An 18352-nucleotide genomic window follows, 5' to 3' on the forward strand; every position below is an offset into this window, starting at 1 on the left:
TATTAAAAGTCCACGGAGATCCCTTTAGTACTCTCTCCAGATCCATCTTATGAAAAATTTTGAATAAAAACATTTCCTCCCCAAATCTGAGATTTGGGCCCTTTTTACCGGATGCCATAAATTTGCCATCGTACTTCTCATTGCCGGGAAATGTATAACATTTGCCGGCAGAAAACACCCAACCAGACAGAGATCAATTTCCACAAATACAGAATTAAGATCCATTTGTGCCTGCAATATTTCGTCTTCCTCATCATCCAATGATAGATCTGCCAACTCTCTTTCCATAATTCAAAAAATCACAAGTAATTGGAATGTAGAAACGAAAAAAAGAAATTGAACCAAGATCAATGTCGTCAACAAAACCACCAGTAAAGAATCACTAAAAACAAAGCAAAAACCTAAAAACACAAAAACCTGCTAGAAACAGCCGATAGAAGCGTGCTAAAATAGTAAGAATATTTTTTTTTTTTGCTCTTTATTCTTTATTTCAAAACACAAACATCATTTTGATTTTTTTTTTAAGAAAACCACAATAATGGTAAAAAAGCTAACACATTTACTATTTAAAATATTATTATTATTATTATTATTATTATTATTATTATTTCTTTTGACACCGTGCAAGTTGCAACCGTACGCTATGGAAAGTTTGACTCTGTCCAGAAAAGGAAAGAAAATAAAGGGGAAAAAAAACACAGGCTCTTCGATTGTATGCGCATGTTGAATTCCCATGCGCTCACGCGGCGCACGTTAGCACTAAAAAAACAAACTTCTCTTTGTCTTCTCCGTTTGTGATTTCCCCGCGAGACCAGAAACACACCAATTCCATTTCCATTCTCCAAACTTCCATTACTTCCACCGATCACTCCAAATATGGCTCCAGCCACCATCATGGCGGGGGCTCGGCGTCTTGTCAGCTCCCGCCGCCGAACCGAGGCACCTCGACGGCGTCCGTCGCCTTCCACGCCACCGAAGAAGCTGAGACCAATGTCTGAGATAATGGCGCGTGCGAAATACGCTGTGGTGGAGCGAGCTGACTACAGTGACATCATCTGCGAACAATGCGGCTCCGGTGAACGTCCCGGAGAGCTCCTCCTTTGTGATAAATGCGATAAAGGCTTCCACATGAGATGCCTTAGACCAATCGTGGTTCGTATTCCTATTGGATCCTGGCTTTGCCCCAAATGCTCTGGCCATAGGCGAGTAAGAAGTAGGGATTTCTTTTTTATCTTACCTTTTTATTTTTATTTTGTTTGGTTGACCTCTTTCTCCTTTCTGTTTCCAATTTTTTATAATGAATGTGTTTTATTTCCTTTTTAGCTTTTTCGCAGAAAAGGATAATTGATTTCTTCAAGATTCAGAAGAGTGGTGATGGGAAAAAGAAATGCAATTTGAGTCAAGGTAAAAAAAAATTGTTGTTACGATTTTCTGTTATATTATCTTGGCCTTTTAGTGTTTCGTGTTGAATTCCTGTTGATTTGGGAATGGCCTGCTATATTTGAAGTGCATTCATAAAATTCTCACCTTGTTTCAGGATTCATGCAAAATTTTAGATTGGAAATTAGTATAATCATGAAAATTAAGGGGAGAAATTTGCTGAGATTTAAAATAGATTAATGGTAAAAAATGTAGGGCTGATTTGGAACTTGCAAACATTGCTGAAAATGATGATTGAATCATATGTCGCACCTGTCTTCATATCATATGTGAAATTGGTTAAAAGCAAAACTCTTAAAACTATTATTCTAGTATTAGTTATTGATTATTGACATTTGACTCGTCTTAATTTTATCTTGTTTATATTTCTATAATGTAACCAAAGCTACTTGTAAGAAGTGAAAAATAATTGTAATTGTTAATTGAAAGCTGTACGTGGTGCACTATTGCTCACAGGTCTTATACTTCAAAGCCTCAAAAACATTCATAATTATGATCACATGTTTCCACAGTTTGATTCATTAGTTCTTTGCCCCCACCCTCCCCTCTTTATGATGTTTTTTCATATTTAAGTTATAATTTGACATGGTGAATGCTTTTGTGCGAGAGGAACTCATACAATCTTTGTGCCTGCATGTCTGTCTGACTTAAAACGCATGATAGGCATCTATTCTGCATATAGGGATTATTTATTGAAATAAGATGGGTAAAATATCACCTAGTTTTATTATGTTACTTCGCTATTAAATGCCAGACACACCTAGTTGCAATATATCACCACTTTAACTTGTACCATGTTTAATTGATTTTACTTATAGAGTGCAAATATATAAAGTATATATAAAATGGATCAAGGAAAAACGTTTTGGGAGGGTATCATCAATCAGCACTTCCTACAGTCTTTTCCACAAATTTCCCTTGGATCATAGGACCTTGAGTTCCCTTTACATTTTGGTTTCCAAGTAAAATTATCTAATGGTTCATTGACTTGGTGGCTCTAAATGTTCATTTCAATTTCTTATAATTGCTTATACCTCAAAGATGGTTTTAGAAAGTTCAGTTGCTCAAAGTTCTCCTTTTCCCCCCATCTTATTTAATTGGGACTGCTCTTGCAATCCTTCTTCCTTCTCACCTTTTGACAATCAACACAAAATTGCAATTTTGCTCGTCAGTGAATTTTATGTTAATGTAGTTAGGTAAAAAGTGAGGATTAGATTCCTACCTAGGTAACCTTAAAAAGGAATGAACATTTAACAAGCAGAACAAGATTTTTATGTTTTTGTGTTCTGCGATCATTCTTTCCCCTATAAGTTCTATATTTTCCCGTACACTTTTAGCATGTTTATTTAGCAATGATGCTTACTCCATGTTGAAACAGATTCATTGATTCCAGATTGGAGCATTTGTACCTTCGCTAAGTGCTAGACATGAGAGCGGTTGCAACTATAATTTATGATCTATGTCATCAGAATGATTTCGATATTAACATATAAATATTTTGTAAATATTCTCATAAATAGGTTTCTTTTGAAATGAAATGGTATCTGTTGATGATATCCTTAAAATTCTAAAACACAAATGTTCATGATCAATTTTTGGTGGATAATGTTTAAGTGGAGCTTCTACTGGAGATATGTGGGAAAGGAATCAGTAACAAGTAAAAGCAGTGAGTTTTTCCAACATTTTAAACAATTACTTCATCAGTACTTCATCTTGAAAGGATGGAGATGGTCACCTGAAGCGTATATCACAATCTGGAGAAATGTTCATTTTTCTCACTCAATAGAATAGATTAAATTTAGGTAAATGGTTTAGCCCCGATCATGAACAATTTGGTAGGTACATTTTTTTTGAATATGGATAAATCTTTTGTATCCACCTAGATTGCTAGGTTAACTTGCATCAATCATGTGCATTATGTAGTTCATAAAATGTTTTAAGTTTTTAAATGGATACTAATTGGTTCATGCTTAAAGGCAAAAAAGTTTTTGCAACAGCAAAACTAGGGAGTTTGTCAAGTCAGTTTCCCTCATATGCAGCAATACTCAGAAGGTATTATGTTTCTGGTTAATGATGTTAGATGTATAAAGGAAGATAAGATCAAAGGATAAGTTACTCGACAGTGTATCATATGTATGAATCCCACTAAATTCATTCTGCATGGCCTGTTTATATATGCATACTACTTGCATCTGGTACTGAGAGTGAGACCATGTTGCACAATTTGGATCTTGCAAAACTTTCTTGATGGCCATCTTCTTGCTCTTTGTTGACAAATATAAACTGATTTTCCTTGTTTGTTCTGGCTGGACTTCTAGATACTAGAAAGCGTCGCCGGCGTCCTTTGGTGTTGCTAAAGAAAAGAAGGAGACTGTTGCCATTTATACCATCTGAAGATCCTAACCAACGTTTGAAACAAATGGGCTCCCTTGCTTCTGCTTTAACAGCAATGCAGATGGAATTCAGTGATGATCTAACCTACTCTTCTGATATGGCCCCTAGATCTGCCAATCAGGCCAAGTTTGAAAATGGTGGCATGCAGGTTTGAATTTCAGCAATTGTTTTCATTTGGAAGTTTTAATTCCATTACATTCCTTAATAGCTGTTGCTCTTTCAGGTTCTTTCGAGGGAAGATATGGAGACCTTGGAACTCTGCAGATCTATGAGTAGGAGAGGCGAATGTCCTCCCTTTATAGTAGTTTTTGATTCATGTGAAGGGTACCTTTATCATGAGATAATTTGTACTGCTGCAGTTATGTTACTTAACTGCCTATTTAGTATTTTTATTTTAATCATGTGGTGCAGTTATACGGTAGAAGCAGATGCACAGATAAAGGACATGACTTTCATTGCAGAATACACAGGGGATGTCGATTACATTAAGAACCGTGAAAATGATGACTGTGATAGCATGATGACCCTTCTTTTAGCAACAAACCCATCTGAAAGTCTTGTAATCTGCCCTGATAAATGTGGAAACATTGCTCGCTTTATCAATGGCATTAATAATCATACACCGTAAGCCTGTATAACCTATCTCCTTTGTGTTTAATACTGTATCTCAAAAAAAAAAATCATATTGCTCAATTTCTGTTATACATAACCTCTCATCATGTAGCATTTACAGCCGATTTTCTCTACTAATCTGCATGAGTTACAGAATAGCATTCTCTAATTAACTATGCCTATCATGTTTATATTTTCATGTAACATTTGCTCTTGAGCTAAATGCTTGGGCATTTCTCTATTTAAAATAGGTCTCCAGTTTTGGGATTTTATCCCTCAGGGTCTCTTGGTCGGGTGTTGTATACCCTAATGGTCTCTTGTTCGGGTGCTATACTCTAATCATCTACTAATAGCTGCCTTCTAAAAAAAGGTTTGCTTTGAATTCAGAATAGTTAGTAAATTTGATTAAAATACATGTCCAATTTTGTGCAGGGAAGGTAAGAAGAAACAGAACTGTAAATGTGTGAGGTACAGTGTAAATGGTGAATGTCGGGTCCTTCTGGTTGCCACACGTGATATTGCTAAGGGAGAGAGGCTTTATTATGATTATAATGGGTATGAGCATGAATACCCTACTCACCATTTTGTCTGACTATCCTACAGAGTACTGAAGTTACTAACAACCCTCTACCAAGCTGGAATGCAATTTTGGATCCTCATACATCTTCACCCATTTTTCCTTTTCGTTTCACGGCATAGTCATCGTTGGCGCAGAGTGAAGAAATTTCTTCTAATTTATGCATTGCATTGGCCATTTTTCTCATTGTAATTTATGATGTAAAACTGGCCCATTTTGCAGCCATTAGCGAAAGACATGCCATAAATATTTATTCTTGGGAATATGAAGAAATTTATTTAAGAAACAGTATCATCTTCTAATACAGGTCTCTGTGAAGATCTTCAGTTTTATTCAATTCCTGTCATTCTACAGGTTTCTAAAAATATAATTATTCTATGGACTGCTATAGATCATTTTCATGTAACTATTAATTTTAAGTATGCTCTTTAGCTTTATATATCCTTTGATTTTGGTACAAATTATTTGTTTATGGAAATTAATTTTTTGGAATTTGTAATTTTTTATAATATCGTTTTAATATTTGAATTTGAATTTCTTTTAAATGCAACATGATTAAGTTTGGTGCAAATTATACTCTTTAAGCATTATGCCTCTTTCTTATTTTGGGATAAAAATGATATTCTAGATGGACACGAATCTCAATTCCACTTAATGCCACTGCTTACGGTTATCTGAACCAACTAAATGAGTTAAGTCGTAGTTTTGTATTTCTTTTCGTAGTCAATGAAGTGAATACTTCATTCCTGCAAAACCCTCCGAAATTACCTTCATACAGTGCTACAAGAAATATCTTGTAGCAATAGAGAAAATAGGACTGAAGTAGGTAAAAATTCTACAAAACCTCCTGGATTACATTTTAGCTCTTTTTTCTGAAAAAATTAAGTAAATTAACTCCTTAACTCCTGTAATTAAATGAGTGAGTAAAACAGTTTTTGTGTTAAAATTATGCGGTTAAATATTTATTTTGGTGTTTATATATAAGGTGTAATAATAAATTTAGCTCTCAACTTTTACATATTTATTCAATTTAACTCATACTTTTTTTTGGATGTAAATTAGAAAATTTTAAACTAATAAGGTTAAAGGATCGAAAAGGCTTTAGTAACAAATTAGAGAAAAAGATTAACAAGCCCTTTTAAAACTTAAAAATTGGGTAAACTAAGATAGTCACCCAAGTTTTAGCACATTCCTATTTTGGTCATCAATTTTTTTAATTTAGTCACTCCCCGTTAAGTCAATTTCACATTTTTGTCACTCCAACAGTAAAATGTGTTTGGTCACCAAAATGCTTACGCAGCTTGGTATAATAACAAATTTGACCCTCAATGTTTACTCATTTTGTTAATTTAATCTTGATTTTGTAAACAACATATTTAACCCTCAATATTTATATATTCTGTTAATTTGATTTGGATTCTAAAAATTAAAAATTCAAGGAATTATAAAAATTATATTTTCTCACCTTTTTAATGTAATCTCTAACGCTATTCACTGTACCCTAGTAAAATTTTATTTTGAGGGAATCCGGACTGAATTATAAATTTTGGGATCAAATTGAATAAATGTAAATTTATCATTTTTAGCTTACAACTTTACCACTTTTAGATTGACAAAAATATAATCATACCATTTTTCTTCCATGCCTCTGGTTTTGTTTTTTCATGCCCGGCTAAGTGGTGAAGCATTGAAACCAGAAAATTTTCTGTTTTTTTAGGGGCAATGGTTGAATTTTACAATTTTGATGTCAAAATGTAAATATTCCGTTGTATTAGCTTACAACTTTTAGAGTGACAAAATTATAATTTTATCATTTTTTATGGCCAATGCCTCTCCCACCATGGATTTAAAAAAAAAAAAAACTGAAAGTGAGAGAGGGACAATGATTTAATGATGTTCAGTTTTTTTTGTTTTTGTTTTTAGATGAGGATATGCCGCAACATCACAAGGAGTAGCGTCGAATGGAGTAAAGGAAGCAGCAACAGCAGCAAGAACGCTGCAGTGTTGAAGAAAACAGGGGAAGACATGACAGCAGCAACAACTACAGACAAGGTTAACTAGGTTCCGGATTCGGATTCTATAGACCCGATAACTCTGCCAATGAGATTTGCCCCGCCAACCTTAGAGCCACGCTCTTGAAGAATAACTAAATAAACATACATACATACATGTATGACATGAGATTGGTTTCAAATGTTTATCTGCTGCAGGGGGCTTTTAATGGGAAGATTTTTTGTTTGTTGTTTTCTAATGACTAAATTTGTTTGCTTCTTCGTCTTTCATAAACATAAAAAGAATTGCTGTGAAAATATATGTTACTAAGAGATTTTTGACCATTTACCCTGTAAAAGTATCCTGAAAAAATTACGTAACTTAGCTTCAATTCGTTAGATCAGTGAGAAAAACAATGCTTCGTTAAAATTTCACCATTAAAGGTTTGTTTTATATTTATATATAATGTATACTAATAAATTTAATTTTTAATATTTATATATTTATTCAATTTGACCCCTATTTTTTATGGGGAGTAAATTAAAATTTTTTAAAACTAATAAGACTAAAAGTTAAAAAGAACTTAGTAACAATTTAAAAATAATCAATTAAGCCATTTTTAAAATTTAAAAATTAGGTTAACTATTTAGATAATCAGCCAAGTTCTAGCATATTCTTGTTTGGTTTTTTGTTTTTGTTTTTAGACGAGGGTATGTTGTAACATCACAAGGAGTAGCGACACAGGGGCGAAGCCAGAATAATTTTTTAGAGGGGCCGAATGAAATTTTAAATTTTTTATAGTCTATATCTTTATAATTTTTAAAGGATTAAATTGAATTTTTTTAATTTTAGGGGGGCCAAAGTATAATTTTACCTTTACTAATTTAAAATTTTTAAAAAAAATTTAGAAGGCCTAAATGATAATTTTTTATTTTAGGGGGGCCGGGGCCCATGCTAGCCCCCCTAGAATCACCTCTAAGTAGTGAAGAATGGAGTAAAGGAAGCAGCAGCAGCAGCAATAACGTTACGGTGTTGAGGAAAACAGGGGAGGACATTGCTGCAGAAATAACTAAAGACAAGGTTAACTAAGTTCTGGATTCTACGGACCCGAGATCTCTGCCAATGAGATTTGCCCCGCCAAGCTTAGTGTCACGCTCTTGAAGAATAACTAAATAAACATACATATATGTATGGCAGACGTATATGTATGACATGAGATTGGTTTCAAATGTTTATCAGCTGTAGGTAGCTTTTAAAGGGGAAATTTTATGTTTGTTGTTTTTTAAATTATCTTTCATTCGATACTTGTTCTTTTTTGAGTTAAACTTGGCCTTTTACCTTTTAAAAAAGAGTCAAATCATTTTCTTCAATAAAAATCTGAGTAAAACATTAATTTTTAATATTATTGGTATGACAACTCGTACAACACTCTATGTGCACATTATGCTAACATAACATTATGTCTTAATGTCACATCAACAAATAATTCAAATTTTAAAAAATAAAAAATGAAAATGAAAATTTTAAAAGTATAAAAAGTTCATAAAATTTAAAACAAAAGCATGTAGTACATGTGGATTGTCATGTAGGTTCCCATGTTTAAAATTTTAACATTTTAGTTAGAATTTTTGTTAATAAACATCAGTTTGACTTTTTTATATAAGGTTAATGGTCAAATTTGACTAAAAAGGATTAAAAGTCAAATTGACAAAAAATGTAAACATTAAAAGCTAAATTTGATATTATGCATTTTTAATGGTTGAAATTGTTTGATTCTTTGTCCTTCATAAAAAAAAGGAAAAGAAAAAAAGCAGAAGGTGTGAAAATATATTAAATTTTAATAATTTTAATATATTTTTATAATATTATGAATATTTTATAATTTTTAATAATTTTTTATTAATACCTTTTTTTACTCTTTAACTTTATTAGTTTCAAAATTTTCTAATTTACTTCCAATAAAATAGTAAGGGTCAAATTGAATAAATGTGTAAAGGTTGAGGGCTAAATTTATTAGTGTACCTTATACATTGAAACGAAACATTTGCTGAGAATCAAACTACACCAGTGAAGTGGAGCCAAGGAAGTAGGCCTCTTTCACCACCAAATATGAAAAGTAATAAACACAGAGAACAAAAAGGAAGTTGTTTATGCAGTTCAATTTCCTTATATGTGCGTAACCTAGCTTAGTGAGAAATATCCACTCTCTTCAATAATAAAAACAAGTGATCCTAACATATCACACACTGTGATAGTTTCCTTCATCTTTGTACCTTAAAGACTAGATACTCTTACCACTTAATTCACCCCTTGTGAATTCAGTAGGTAAAACCACAACACAAAGGTTTTACTATCAATATGCATCAAGGTTCCTCACTAGAACAGATAATACAAGCATCAAGGCCCAAACATGGGATCATGGGCATGATGGACTTACTCTACGTTAAGGCTTGATTATAACTATTCAAGAGTTCATGACATAGGCCCTACAAGCTCATATGAAGGAAAAGATCAATATTCACTTTCTTGGTTTCCAGAAAATCAAGAAACCAAATATTGACCCAATGCCATCAAATATGAATATTTGAAGAATAAAGAAAATTAAGATTTCAAATATTTGAATTCTTGATCCAAAAAACTAAATCTTGGAGTTGGAACACATTGGATTACACTAACGAGCTTAAATAAGCCCCAACTTGCAATGAACGAATCAAGAATCCAAATTCTTGAAAATCAACCCATGTACCTCTACCGTCAGTTAAAAAGTTCATTATTTTATCATAATCCACCTTATATTCTTTTAAATTGTCATAATTATCCCAAAAATTGGGTTAGTAGAAATTGGGGTTAGTGAACCAAGAGTGGTCACGTCCCGATTTTTAAAAGTTATCTTTGCGCATTAGATAATAAATAAGTATCTAGTTTAGTGGTTAAGTAATGGTGGAATTGTCCTTAAAGATTTGAGTTTGAGTCTTTTCCTTCACATCATTTTCTATTTTGAGCAATTTTTTTTCAAAATCCTAATTTGTGTTATGCCTTGTTTAAAAATAAATGTTGTAGCATTTGATAAAGCTTGAGAAGTGGTGTAGTGGTTAAGTAGTTTAAGTAACTCCTAATTGACCCAAGTTTTAAGTCTTTGTAGCATCAATTATTATTTTTTAATTTTATGCAAAAAGTTGGTCAACTTTCCCATGCAAAACCATCCAACCTTAAGCATGTAACTTTTATTTTTAATTTTTTTAGTAATTCCATATTTTAAAATTTGAAAAGGTGAAACTCGTAACGTTATTGTAATTAACTCTCCCTAACACTCTTGTCCCCCTCATGAATGCTTTGTTAGGAGGTTCCACCTTGTGACTGTCCACTCATCCTTCCCTTTATCTTTTCATTTGTTTTGTTTTCATTAGTGAGTGGAAGTATGATCTATTAACTGTCTTATAGGGCTACTTAACGGATCAACTGTTCAGGAAAAGAACCTAAACCCTAGGCTTGACAACCCTAGAAAGTCATCAAGGTAGAATTAACCCAAAATTGGTATGGTCTATCCGTGAACACCTTTACCTTAAATAGTCTGGAAGTATGATCTATTAAATAGTCGGAAGATAAGTAGTCTTTGCTAACTTGTTGTTTGAGTGGAAGATTGGAAGATCGTATTGGGATAGTGATTATTTTATTAATGAGGAACTCGAAACGACAGTTGATAGGGATTACCAAAGCAAGCTAATCAACCATATTCAAATTTGATTTATTCTATTATTTGATCTCTTGAATTTAATTTCTTTATGTTATTTCATTTTTTTATTATAAAAATCTTAAAAATTCCTTTTATTTTACTTTCATGCTATAATTAAATAAAATTAGTTATTAGGTCTTTCGGTGTTTAGGTTAAAATTGATCTAGCACTCGCCTCCCTTAGGTACGACCCTCGGAGTACTCACCTACTTCGTTGTAACTATATTACAACTAGACCCATATACTAGCGGATACCGTCTCATATATCCATATCTTTTACTACAATATTCACACTTTGGACGTTAATACGTCCGGAGGCGGTCAAGTTGTTTGCGCCGTTGCTGGGGAAGCAACGTCACTAGTTTGATTTTAATTTTTGCACTCAAAAAGAATAATTAGGAAATTTTTAGGTTATTTATACGATCTTTAATTTATTCAACTAACTAACTTTACTATTACTCATCAAAACTACAGCTAAAGGAGATTGATCAACAGGAGAATGGATGATTTTAATTATGTGGTTAGACGAAGACTTAGATTATAATGCTGATATTTACGAAGAAGGAGTCTATGAGGACTGGAAGATACATGAGAACCAACAATTATTAATGCTTGAATTAAGCCAACTCCGAAGAAAAACCCCAATTCTTTCCCAAGGCGATAATGACCACATTGGTATACCCTCAAGAAGGCATCAAGAAGTGTCAAATCCATAACAGAGCAAAGGAGAGAATGCCACTATAAATGCTTGTGAAGAAAATGAAATCCTAGACTACTATCCATCTCATCAGATAGAAGAATATCCAACTCAATTGAAGGAAACTGCAACAAGAGAAGATATAGAGCTAGTGGGGGAAATGATTAGTGAATAGATGAATCAGATAGGCATGGAATTTATTGTCCCAGCAATCTCGAGTTCTTCCAATAAGACTAAAGCACAAGAGCAATATAACACAAATCCACCAATAGAGACAATAATGTTCATAACTAACTTAGTGGAAAAATGTCTGTCGAGTCAAGAAGTCACAGAGAAAAATAAAGAGAAACCAGTTGCCCCTGATGATAAGCCTGAATTGACTATCCTCTACATGACCTTAGTTCTAAGCTAGTCACCCTAGAAATTCGATGGTCCAAGAATTTTTTGGATGCTGAATAAAATTGGAAAAATATATATATAGATAGGACTTATAACCATATAGCAAGCCTCAATCCAGCTGGACAACTGACGAGCATAGGCATCGAGCTATGGACACCACAAAATGTTCGGTGCTCACAAGATTCATTTAAGAGGATTACTTGCAACCACATGGATAAAATTAGAAGCCCACAGAGTCAGAATCCAAGTGACATAGTGCAAAATTCTTTGCCAGCCCTTTTGTTAGTCATATTAAATAGTACTCTTAAAAAGCCATTCTTGATCGATGAGATGGACAGGAACACAACGAGCAATAAATATGAACCCCAGCTTTCAAACTTCTTACGAAGCAAGAATGCTAAGCGCAAACTAAAGTGGTTGTGTGGTTATGTGGTTCTTTAAATAATTAATAGATGATTTGCAAAAAGAATTGTCGATGCTTAAGGTGGGTCGAAAAGGCAAGTCCAAAGAGAGAGAATCGCAGACGAATAGAATGGCACGATGGGTGTTGGACAAATACAGACAAAGATAATTTACAGGGAACACCTAAGTGTATATTGATCGAGCTGATGGACGAGTCCAACAGCAAGACCTAACATTTATTTTTATGTAGAAGTTCTTACTAACTGTACAAAATTGTATATTTTGCTAACCAATTAATTCAAATATTACAGGTAGATCAAAGATAGGGATACCGGACACTTGAAAGCACTTTGAAGATCGAAAATTTGGGAAAACAGTATCAACGTCGCAATACGGACATTTCGTGTCGCAACACCATGGGTAGTAGCGAAGAATTAAAAAAAATCATATTGACATCGCAACACCACTATCCTACGTCGTGACTCTTTTAAGAATTTCAAATCTGAGGGTGATTCGCGACATCGAACCCCGATGTCGAGACATGGGCAATCTGCTAGGGATGTCGCGACACAGAACCATTGTGTCTCAACATCGCTGCAATTTTTTGTAGGGTCAACCGACCCAATTACGCTACCCAAATTTTTAACCCTTAAAATACCCAGATTTTAACCCCCAAAACAATAGTTTTAAGCATAAAAGTTGTAATAGCCCGTTGTTTAGTGATGACGAAATAGTGGTTTTGAGACCATGAATTTTTGTTGTGTCGACCTATAAATATTATTTTTAGAATTTTTATAGAGTCATTAGGGTCGTATTAAATTTTTTTAATAAATTTTAATATTTAGATAGCTAATTAAAGAAAAATGACTAAATTGAAAAAGGTGCAAAACATAGTAATTATTGCATTTAGGTGATCAAATGGCGTAATTAATAGACGAGAAAGGAATTAAGTAGCAATTATGCCTTAGTTAACATGGTGGGATGACATTTTGGTTGAAAATGATATAATAATACAATTACAATGGCAATTTTGCAATTTAATGGAAAATTAAAACAAATTAAAGAAAGATTAAAATATTTTTATCTTCATTTCTTCTTCTCCAATTGACTGAACACCATAGCTAGAGAGAAAGGTTTTGGTTTTGATTGTTCCATTGTATGTAAGTGAAATTGATATCTATTTCTTGTAATTTTTATGTTTTTGAGATCGTTACAACTAGGTCCAACTAGCATGTACCTTCGTTTTTAAATCTATTAAAAATTTTAGAGGTTTCCATTGATGAATCTTGAATTTTTTTTATGATAACTATGTATTTAAAGATTTGATTGTGTTATTTTGTCGTTTTGTGAGGTAAATTTTGTTAGATTTTGATTTAAAGAATAAGTTGTGACAGTGTCAAGATTTCAAGGTTTGATGGTGACTTTCAAGTTTAGTAGAGACTGTTTAAGGGAACTAGAATATTTTGTTATAATTTGATTCCTAGAAAATGGTCAATTTGATTATTTTTGGGTTAAGGGACTGAATTACAAAAGTGGTAAAAGTTAAGGGCAATTGTGGAATTTCAAAAAATTAAAGTGTACAAAATGCAAAGTAAATTATAATATGAAATGTAAGCTAATAGTTGGGAATTTATATTTTAGATCAAGACCCTGTTGATTTACATGGAATAGGAAAAATAACGGAATAGTCTCTAAACTTCTGCAACATTACAACTTAGTCCAGGTAAGTTCGTACAATTTATAATTTAACATCTATATGAAATGTTTGATGATATAAATGATATAATAGATATAATTGTTTATAGATGATGTAAATTTGTTTGAGAAATGTTGTTGAATTTCAAGGTTCAACATTTGTTGTGAACTCTAGTGTTATACTCCCTATTTTGCGTGTTTTCAATTGGACTAGCTCTTAAGAGCAATTGGCATGTTATCGGGTGGATTAGCTCTTGCAAGCGATTGGCATGTTTCGGGTGGAATATCTATGTGCTCATATTCGTAAGTCGTTCATCAAATTGTAAATCTCTGTATTATAACTTGTTTAGTGATTTTGAAAGTTTTGACATGCATTTGAACTTTGAATCGAACTATGTAATTCATCGGGTTGAGATTTTGGATAACAGTAAACACATGTAGTTGAGTTACTATTGATTGAAATGTTGGATTTATTTCGGTAAGATTTATTGTTTCTGTATATCGAACTTACTAAGCTTCAATGAGCTTACTTGTGTTATTTTCTTTTCTTGTGGATACTTTTGAAGGTTGGACAGTTGGATCGGTACTCAAGTCATACTATCCATCCATTTTCGGTAGTTTTTGGAATGTTACTTTGGATTATATGGCATGTAATAGGCTTGTTTGTCATTACTATTGCTTTGAAATGTAAAACTTTAAAGTATGATCTTAAGTGCAAGTAGTTAACTTTTTATTATATATGTGAATGAAGGATGATGATTTTAGTATAAGTTTATGGTATCTGTTATTGAAATGTTATGATCTGAGGTGCCTATGTTAGGCATATTGGTTGAATGCTAAATCGTGTGAATTGTCAAGCTATAGGTGATAGTTCGTATTTGTTGTATAATTGTGTATATCTATGGTACCAATGAGGGTAAATTGGTTAGGCACTTAGGATGGTTGATTTAGTATGTTTTAATCTTGCATAATGTCATTTTGAATAGGTTTAATGGCTGGTAAATGGATTACTTAGGATCCAAGTAAGTTTGAAATGGTAAACTTGCCCTTTAAGGTTCATTTTGGTGCACACGGCCTGGGACACACCCATGTCATTTGGCTATGTGCCTTACACGGTTTGAGGCACAACCATGTGTTTTAACTCAGTGTGTTACATGGTTTCGTGTACGGCCTACGACACGACCATGTGTCACAAGTTAGAGAGTTACACGGTCTGGCACATAGCCTGCAACACGACCGTGTGGCCCAACTCAGTGAGTTACAGGGGCTGAGACACGGCTATGTGTCCCTATTTTGAAAGTTACACGGCCTAGGGCATTCCACACGGCTTGGCCACATAGCCATGTGGCCCCTATTTTGAAAACTTTTCAACCTTTTCTTAAAACTTTTGATTTGTTTCAATTTAGTCCTGGATCACTGATAAGCTATTTTTAAGGCGTCGAAGGCTCGATTTAGGGACAATATGCATGTGATTGGTTGATTTTTATTAAGGTTAATCATTTTAATGTTATGATGTTAAATGATTTCTGATTGATTAGTAATGCTCCGCAACCTTAATTCGGCAACAGAGACGGGTTAGAGGTGTTATATTTAGTGGTATCAGAGTTATGGTTTAGTCGATTCTCAAACTGAACGTAGCATGTGAAATGTCTAGAATTACATGCCATATAAACCTGTGATAGTGTGACATGTTTGATCCAATCTAACCTTTGTTTTTCTTAGGCTTTTCATAAACTTTGCACTTTAATCCATTCACCGTGTTTTATTCTTCCATCTATTCCATGTTATTTATAAAAGCCATAAGGAACTAATCCTTCTATGGGGGGATTATTGAGTGGAGGAATGATCTATTAACTATTTTGTAGGGCTACTTCACGGATCAGCTGTTTTGGAAAGGAAGAGCATAAAACATACCCTAGGCCTGACAACCTCAGGAAGTCATCAAGGTGGAAATTAACCCAAAATTGGTATTGCCCATCTGTGAACTCCTTTACCCCAAGCCATTTGGACTATGAGGTTGAAAGATAAGTAGTCATTGCTAACTCGTTATGTTAGTGGAAGATTGGAAGATCCTGCTAGGGTAGCGACTAGTTGGTTGGTGAGAAACCCGAAACGACAATTGATTGGGATTTTCGAAACAAGCTAATCACCCACCATCAGATTTGATTCCTTCTACTTTTTCTATCTCTTAAAATTTTGTTTTCTTTTATGTTATTTTTATTATTATGACTATAAAAATCCCTAAAATCTCTTACTTGTATTTTCATACTATAACTTGATTAAGTATTAATTAGATATTTTAGTGTATAGGTTAAAATTGATCTAGCCTTCACCTCATTTGGGTACGATCCTTGGAGTACTCACCCACTACGTTGTAAAACTATATTACAACTAGACCCGTCTTCTTGCGAATACAGCCTCGCAATTCTATATTTTAATGCAGATTAACCCTACTTGACACTTATTCAGACTATAGACCCACCGTTTAGGATAAAACCATAATCTAATGTTGATTTCCTTGAATCCCGACACGTTTGGAAGTCAGAATCAGTATATCTATTAGGAGTAAGATCTCCTCTGGAATACACGAGCATATAATCCCTTGTTCTTCGTAAATACTTAAGTATATCTAATAACTCTTGAAAAGAGTTATATTTCATATCTTTAGATCTATTTAATAACTCGTACTTAGGTATATTTATTTGCATTTTAGGACATTTCATTAGTATTTTTCTTGTTTTAGTATTACATTAGGAGCTTGGATTGTACTTAAATGCTAGTTACTTTTAATTGCTTGTGGAAGGGCTGTGTGTGGTGGTCAATTGACAAGTGCAGGAAGAGGAACGAGAAGTAAATGAGTAAAGGTTTTTCGAGGCAAAGGGTTGGACAATTTGTCAACACAAATGTTGTGGAAATATCGGGAAGATGTCCAGTTAATAATCAAAGCATACCGGTCTTAAGCCTAGTTAAACTTGTACCAGATATATCTAACTGAAAAAGATAGAAGAAAATCATGGGTTGTTGGATTTACCCTAGGGAAAATGATTATAAAAGCCAAAGAATGAAACCCTAGAAGTGGAAAAGAAAATAAAAGAGAAAAAATAGAGGGTAGCAGTTGAGTAGAGACAGGAAGAGGAAGACGAAGGCAGACCCTCTCAAACATCACAGGACACTGCATCGCTAGAGTGTGGGCCGATAAGTGGAAGCTATCTTCTTGAAGTTCTTCTGTTATTTCTTGATTACTCTTTCTGAATTGATTTAATGAGAATGACGTTTAATGTTATTTTGAATTTGAATTTTAATCGCCAACCCATGAGCTAAATCTCATAGGGTTGGGATTATTGGATGAACTCTTATTTTTTTTAATAACTGAAGCGTAGAACTGCTTTAATGCATTGTTTCATTCAATGGTTTTTTTTATAAAATTACATGTTTGTAAACTCTAGAGATGGATGGATGTACAACATGTTTATTAAATTAATCTAATTTTAAAAATGTTAGGTTAATGAGATCAAAATTGAATGATATGAGTAGGTGTTCGACCGAACACTTATAGCAGCCTCTAGACATAGAGCAGCGTTCATAAAGAAAGAAAACAAAATAGTACAGAGTACCGTGCTAAAGGCCTATAGACATATATCACTTAAGGCTAGGTAACTTGAGGTCTTCTTCTCGAAAGAAGCAAATCATTTTAAAACTGTTCTGAGCAGTAGATTGAGTATGGTTTTACCGAGGCATTACTGTTAGTAAGGGCAGATTCTTAGTAATCCTGACCTTCCAAATCAACATCGTAGACCCTTTATCGTTTTCTATAGTATCTTTCATTGTTTATTTGTTCGCATATTATTCACGTAATTATTCTCGAATTTGGCATTACATTCTTACTCTTTTCTTGTCTTGTCATAGCATTTTTGATTACTGTACACACCATTATTCCTTCAAATTACCACCGTATTCTTATCATTACTTTTCACATAACATTAATCATACCTCACTCTAATAACTTGACCAAATTATACCGTTCTAATCCCTGTGGAAACGATCTCACTTATCACTTTATTACTTAATTCGATGTGTATACTTGCACAATTCGAATATCATTTCACACATGAAAATATCCTTAACTATTTGTTAAAACATTGGTCTTGGATTTGCCTGATATCGACTTATCAACCCCACTGCAAAATAGATATCTGGGCATGTGCATAACATAGCAGACATGAGGCTTCCTACTGTTGAAGCATATGGAACATTTCTTATGTTCTCTTTTTCTTCTGCTGTCTTAGGACAATCCTCTAAAGAGAGATGAAATCCTAATACTGAGGGTTGATTTCCCTCCCACGAATCAGTCATTACATAATGCTCCAATATCTTGTCTATGTATAAAGCTTAAGATGGTGCTATCACTTTGT

General features: G+C 33.5%; 1 protein-coding gene across 4 annotated transcripts; it reads left to right on the forward strand.

The window, feature by feature from the left end:
- The first annotated feature begins 651 nt into the window (after window positions 1-651).
- On the forward strand, window positions 652-5309 carry LOC105788091 (probable Histone-lysine N-methyltransferase ATXR5). 4 transcript variants are annotated; one of them, XM_052623099.1, is made up of 6 exons: window positions 653-1213; window positions 1324-1404; window positions 3759-3982; window positions 4058-4158; window positions 4246-4458; window positions 5050-5309. In XM_052623099.1, the coding sequence occupies exons 1-6, from the start codon at window positions 877-879 to the stop codon at window positions 5213-5215; spliced, it is 1122 nt and encodes a 373-aa protein (XP_052479059.1). In that variant the 5' UTR covers window positions 653-876; the 3' UTR covers window positions 5216-5309. The 4 variants fall into 4 exon arrangements, with proteins under 4 accessions (XP_052479058.1, XP_052479059.1, XP_012470266.1 ...); XM_012614814.2 differs by having other exon boundaries at window positions 659-1213; window positions 4879-5193; XM_052623098.1 differs by having other exon boundaries at window positions 652-1213; window positions 4058-4458.
- Window positions 5310-18352: the final 13043 nt, after the last annotated feature.

The sequence above is a fragment of the Gossypium raimondii genome, chromosome 11 (assembly GCF_025698545.1).
Source record: "Gossypium raimondii isolate GPD5lz chromosome 11, ASM2569854v1, whole genome shotgun sequence".
In the NCBI taxonomy this organism is placed as follows: Eukaryota; Viridiplantae; Streptophyta; class Magnoliopsida; order Malvales; family Malvaceae; genus Gossypium; species Gossypium raimondii.

What these genes read in the sequence shown, in the direction of transcription:
- LOC105788091 (XM_052623098.1), top strand. Translation starts at nt 877, where the DNA reads ATGGCTCCAGCCACCATCATGGCGGGGGCTCGGCGTCTTGTCAGCTCC. An exon ending in TGGCCATAGGCGAGTAAGAA is followed by an intron (nt 1,214 to 1,323) that starts GTAGGGATTTCT and finishes TTTCCTTTTTAG; the next exon opens with CTTTTTCGCAGAAAAGGATA. An exon ending in GGCATTAATAATCATACACC is followed by an intron (nt 4,459 to 5,049) that starts GTAAGCCTGTAT and finishes ACTATCCTACAG; the next exon opens with AGTACTGAAGTTACTAACAA.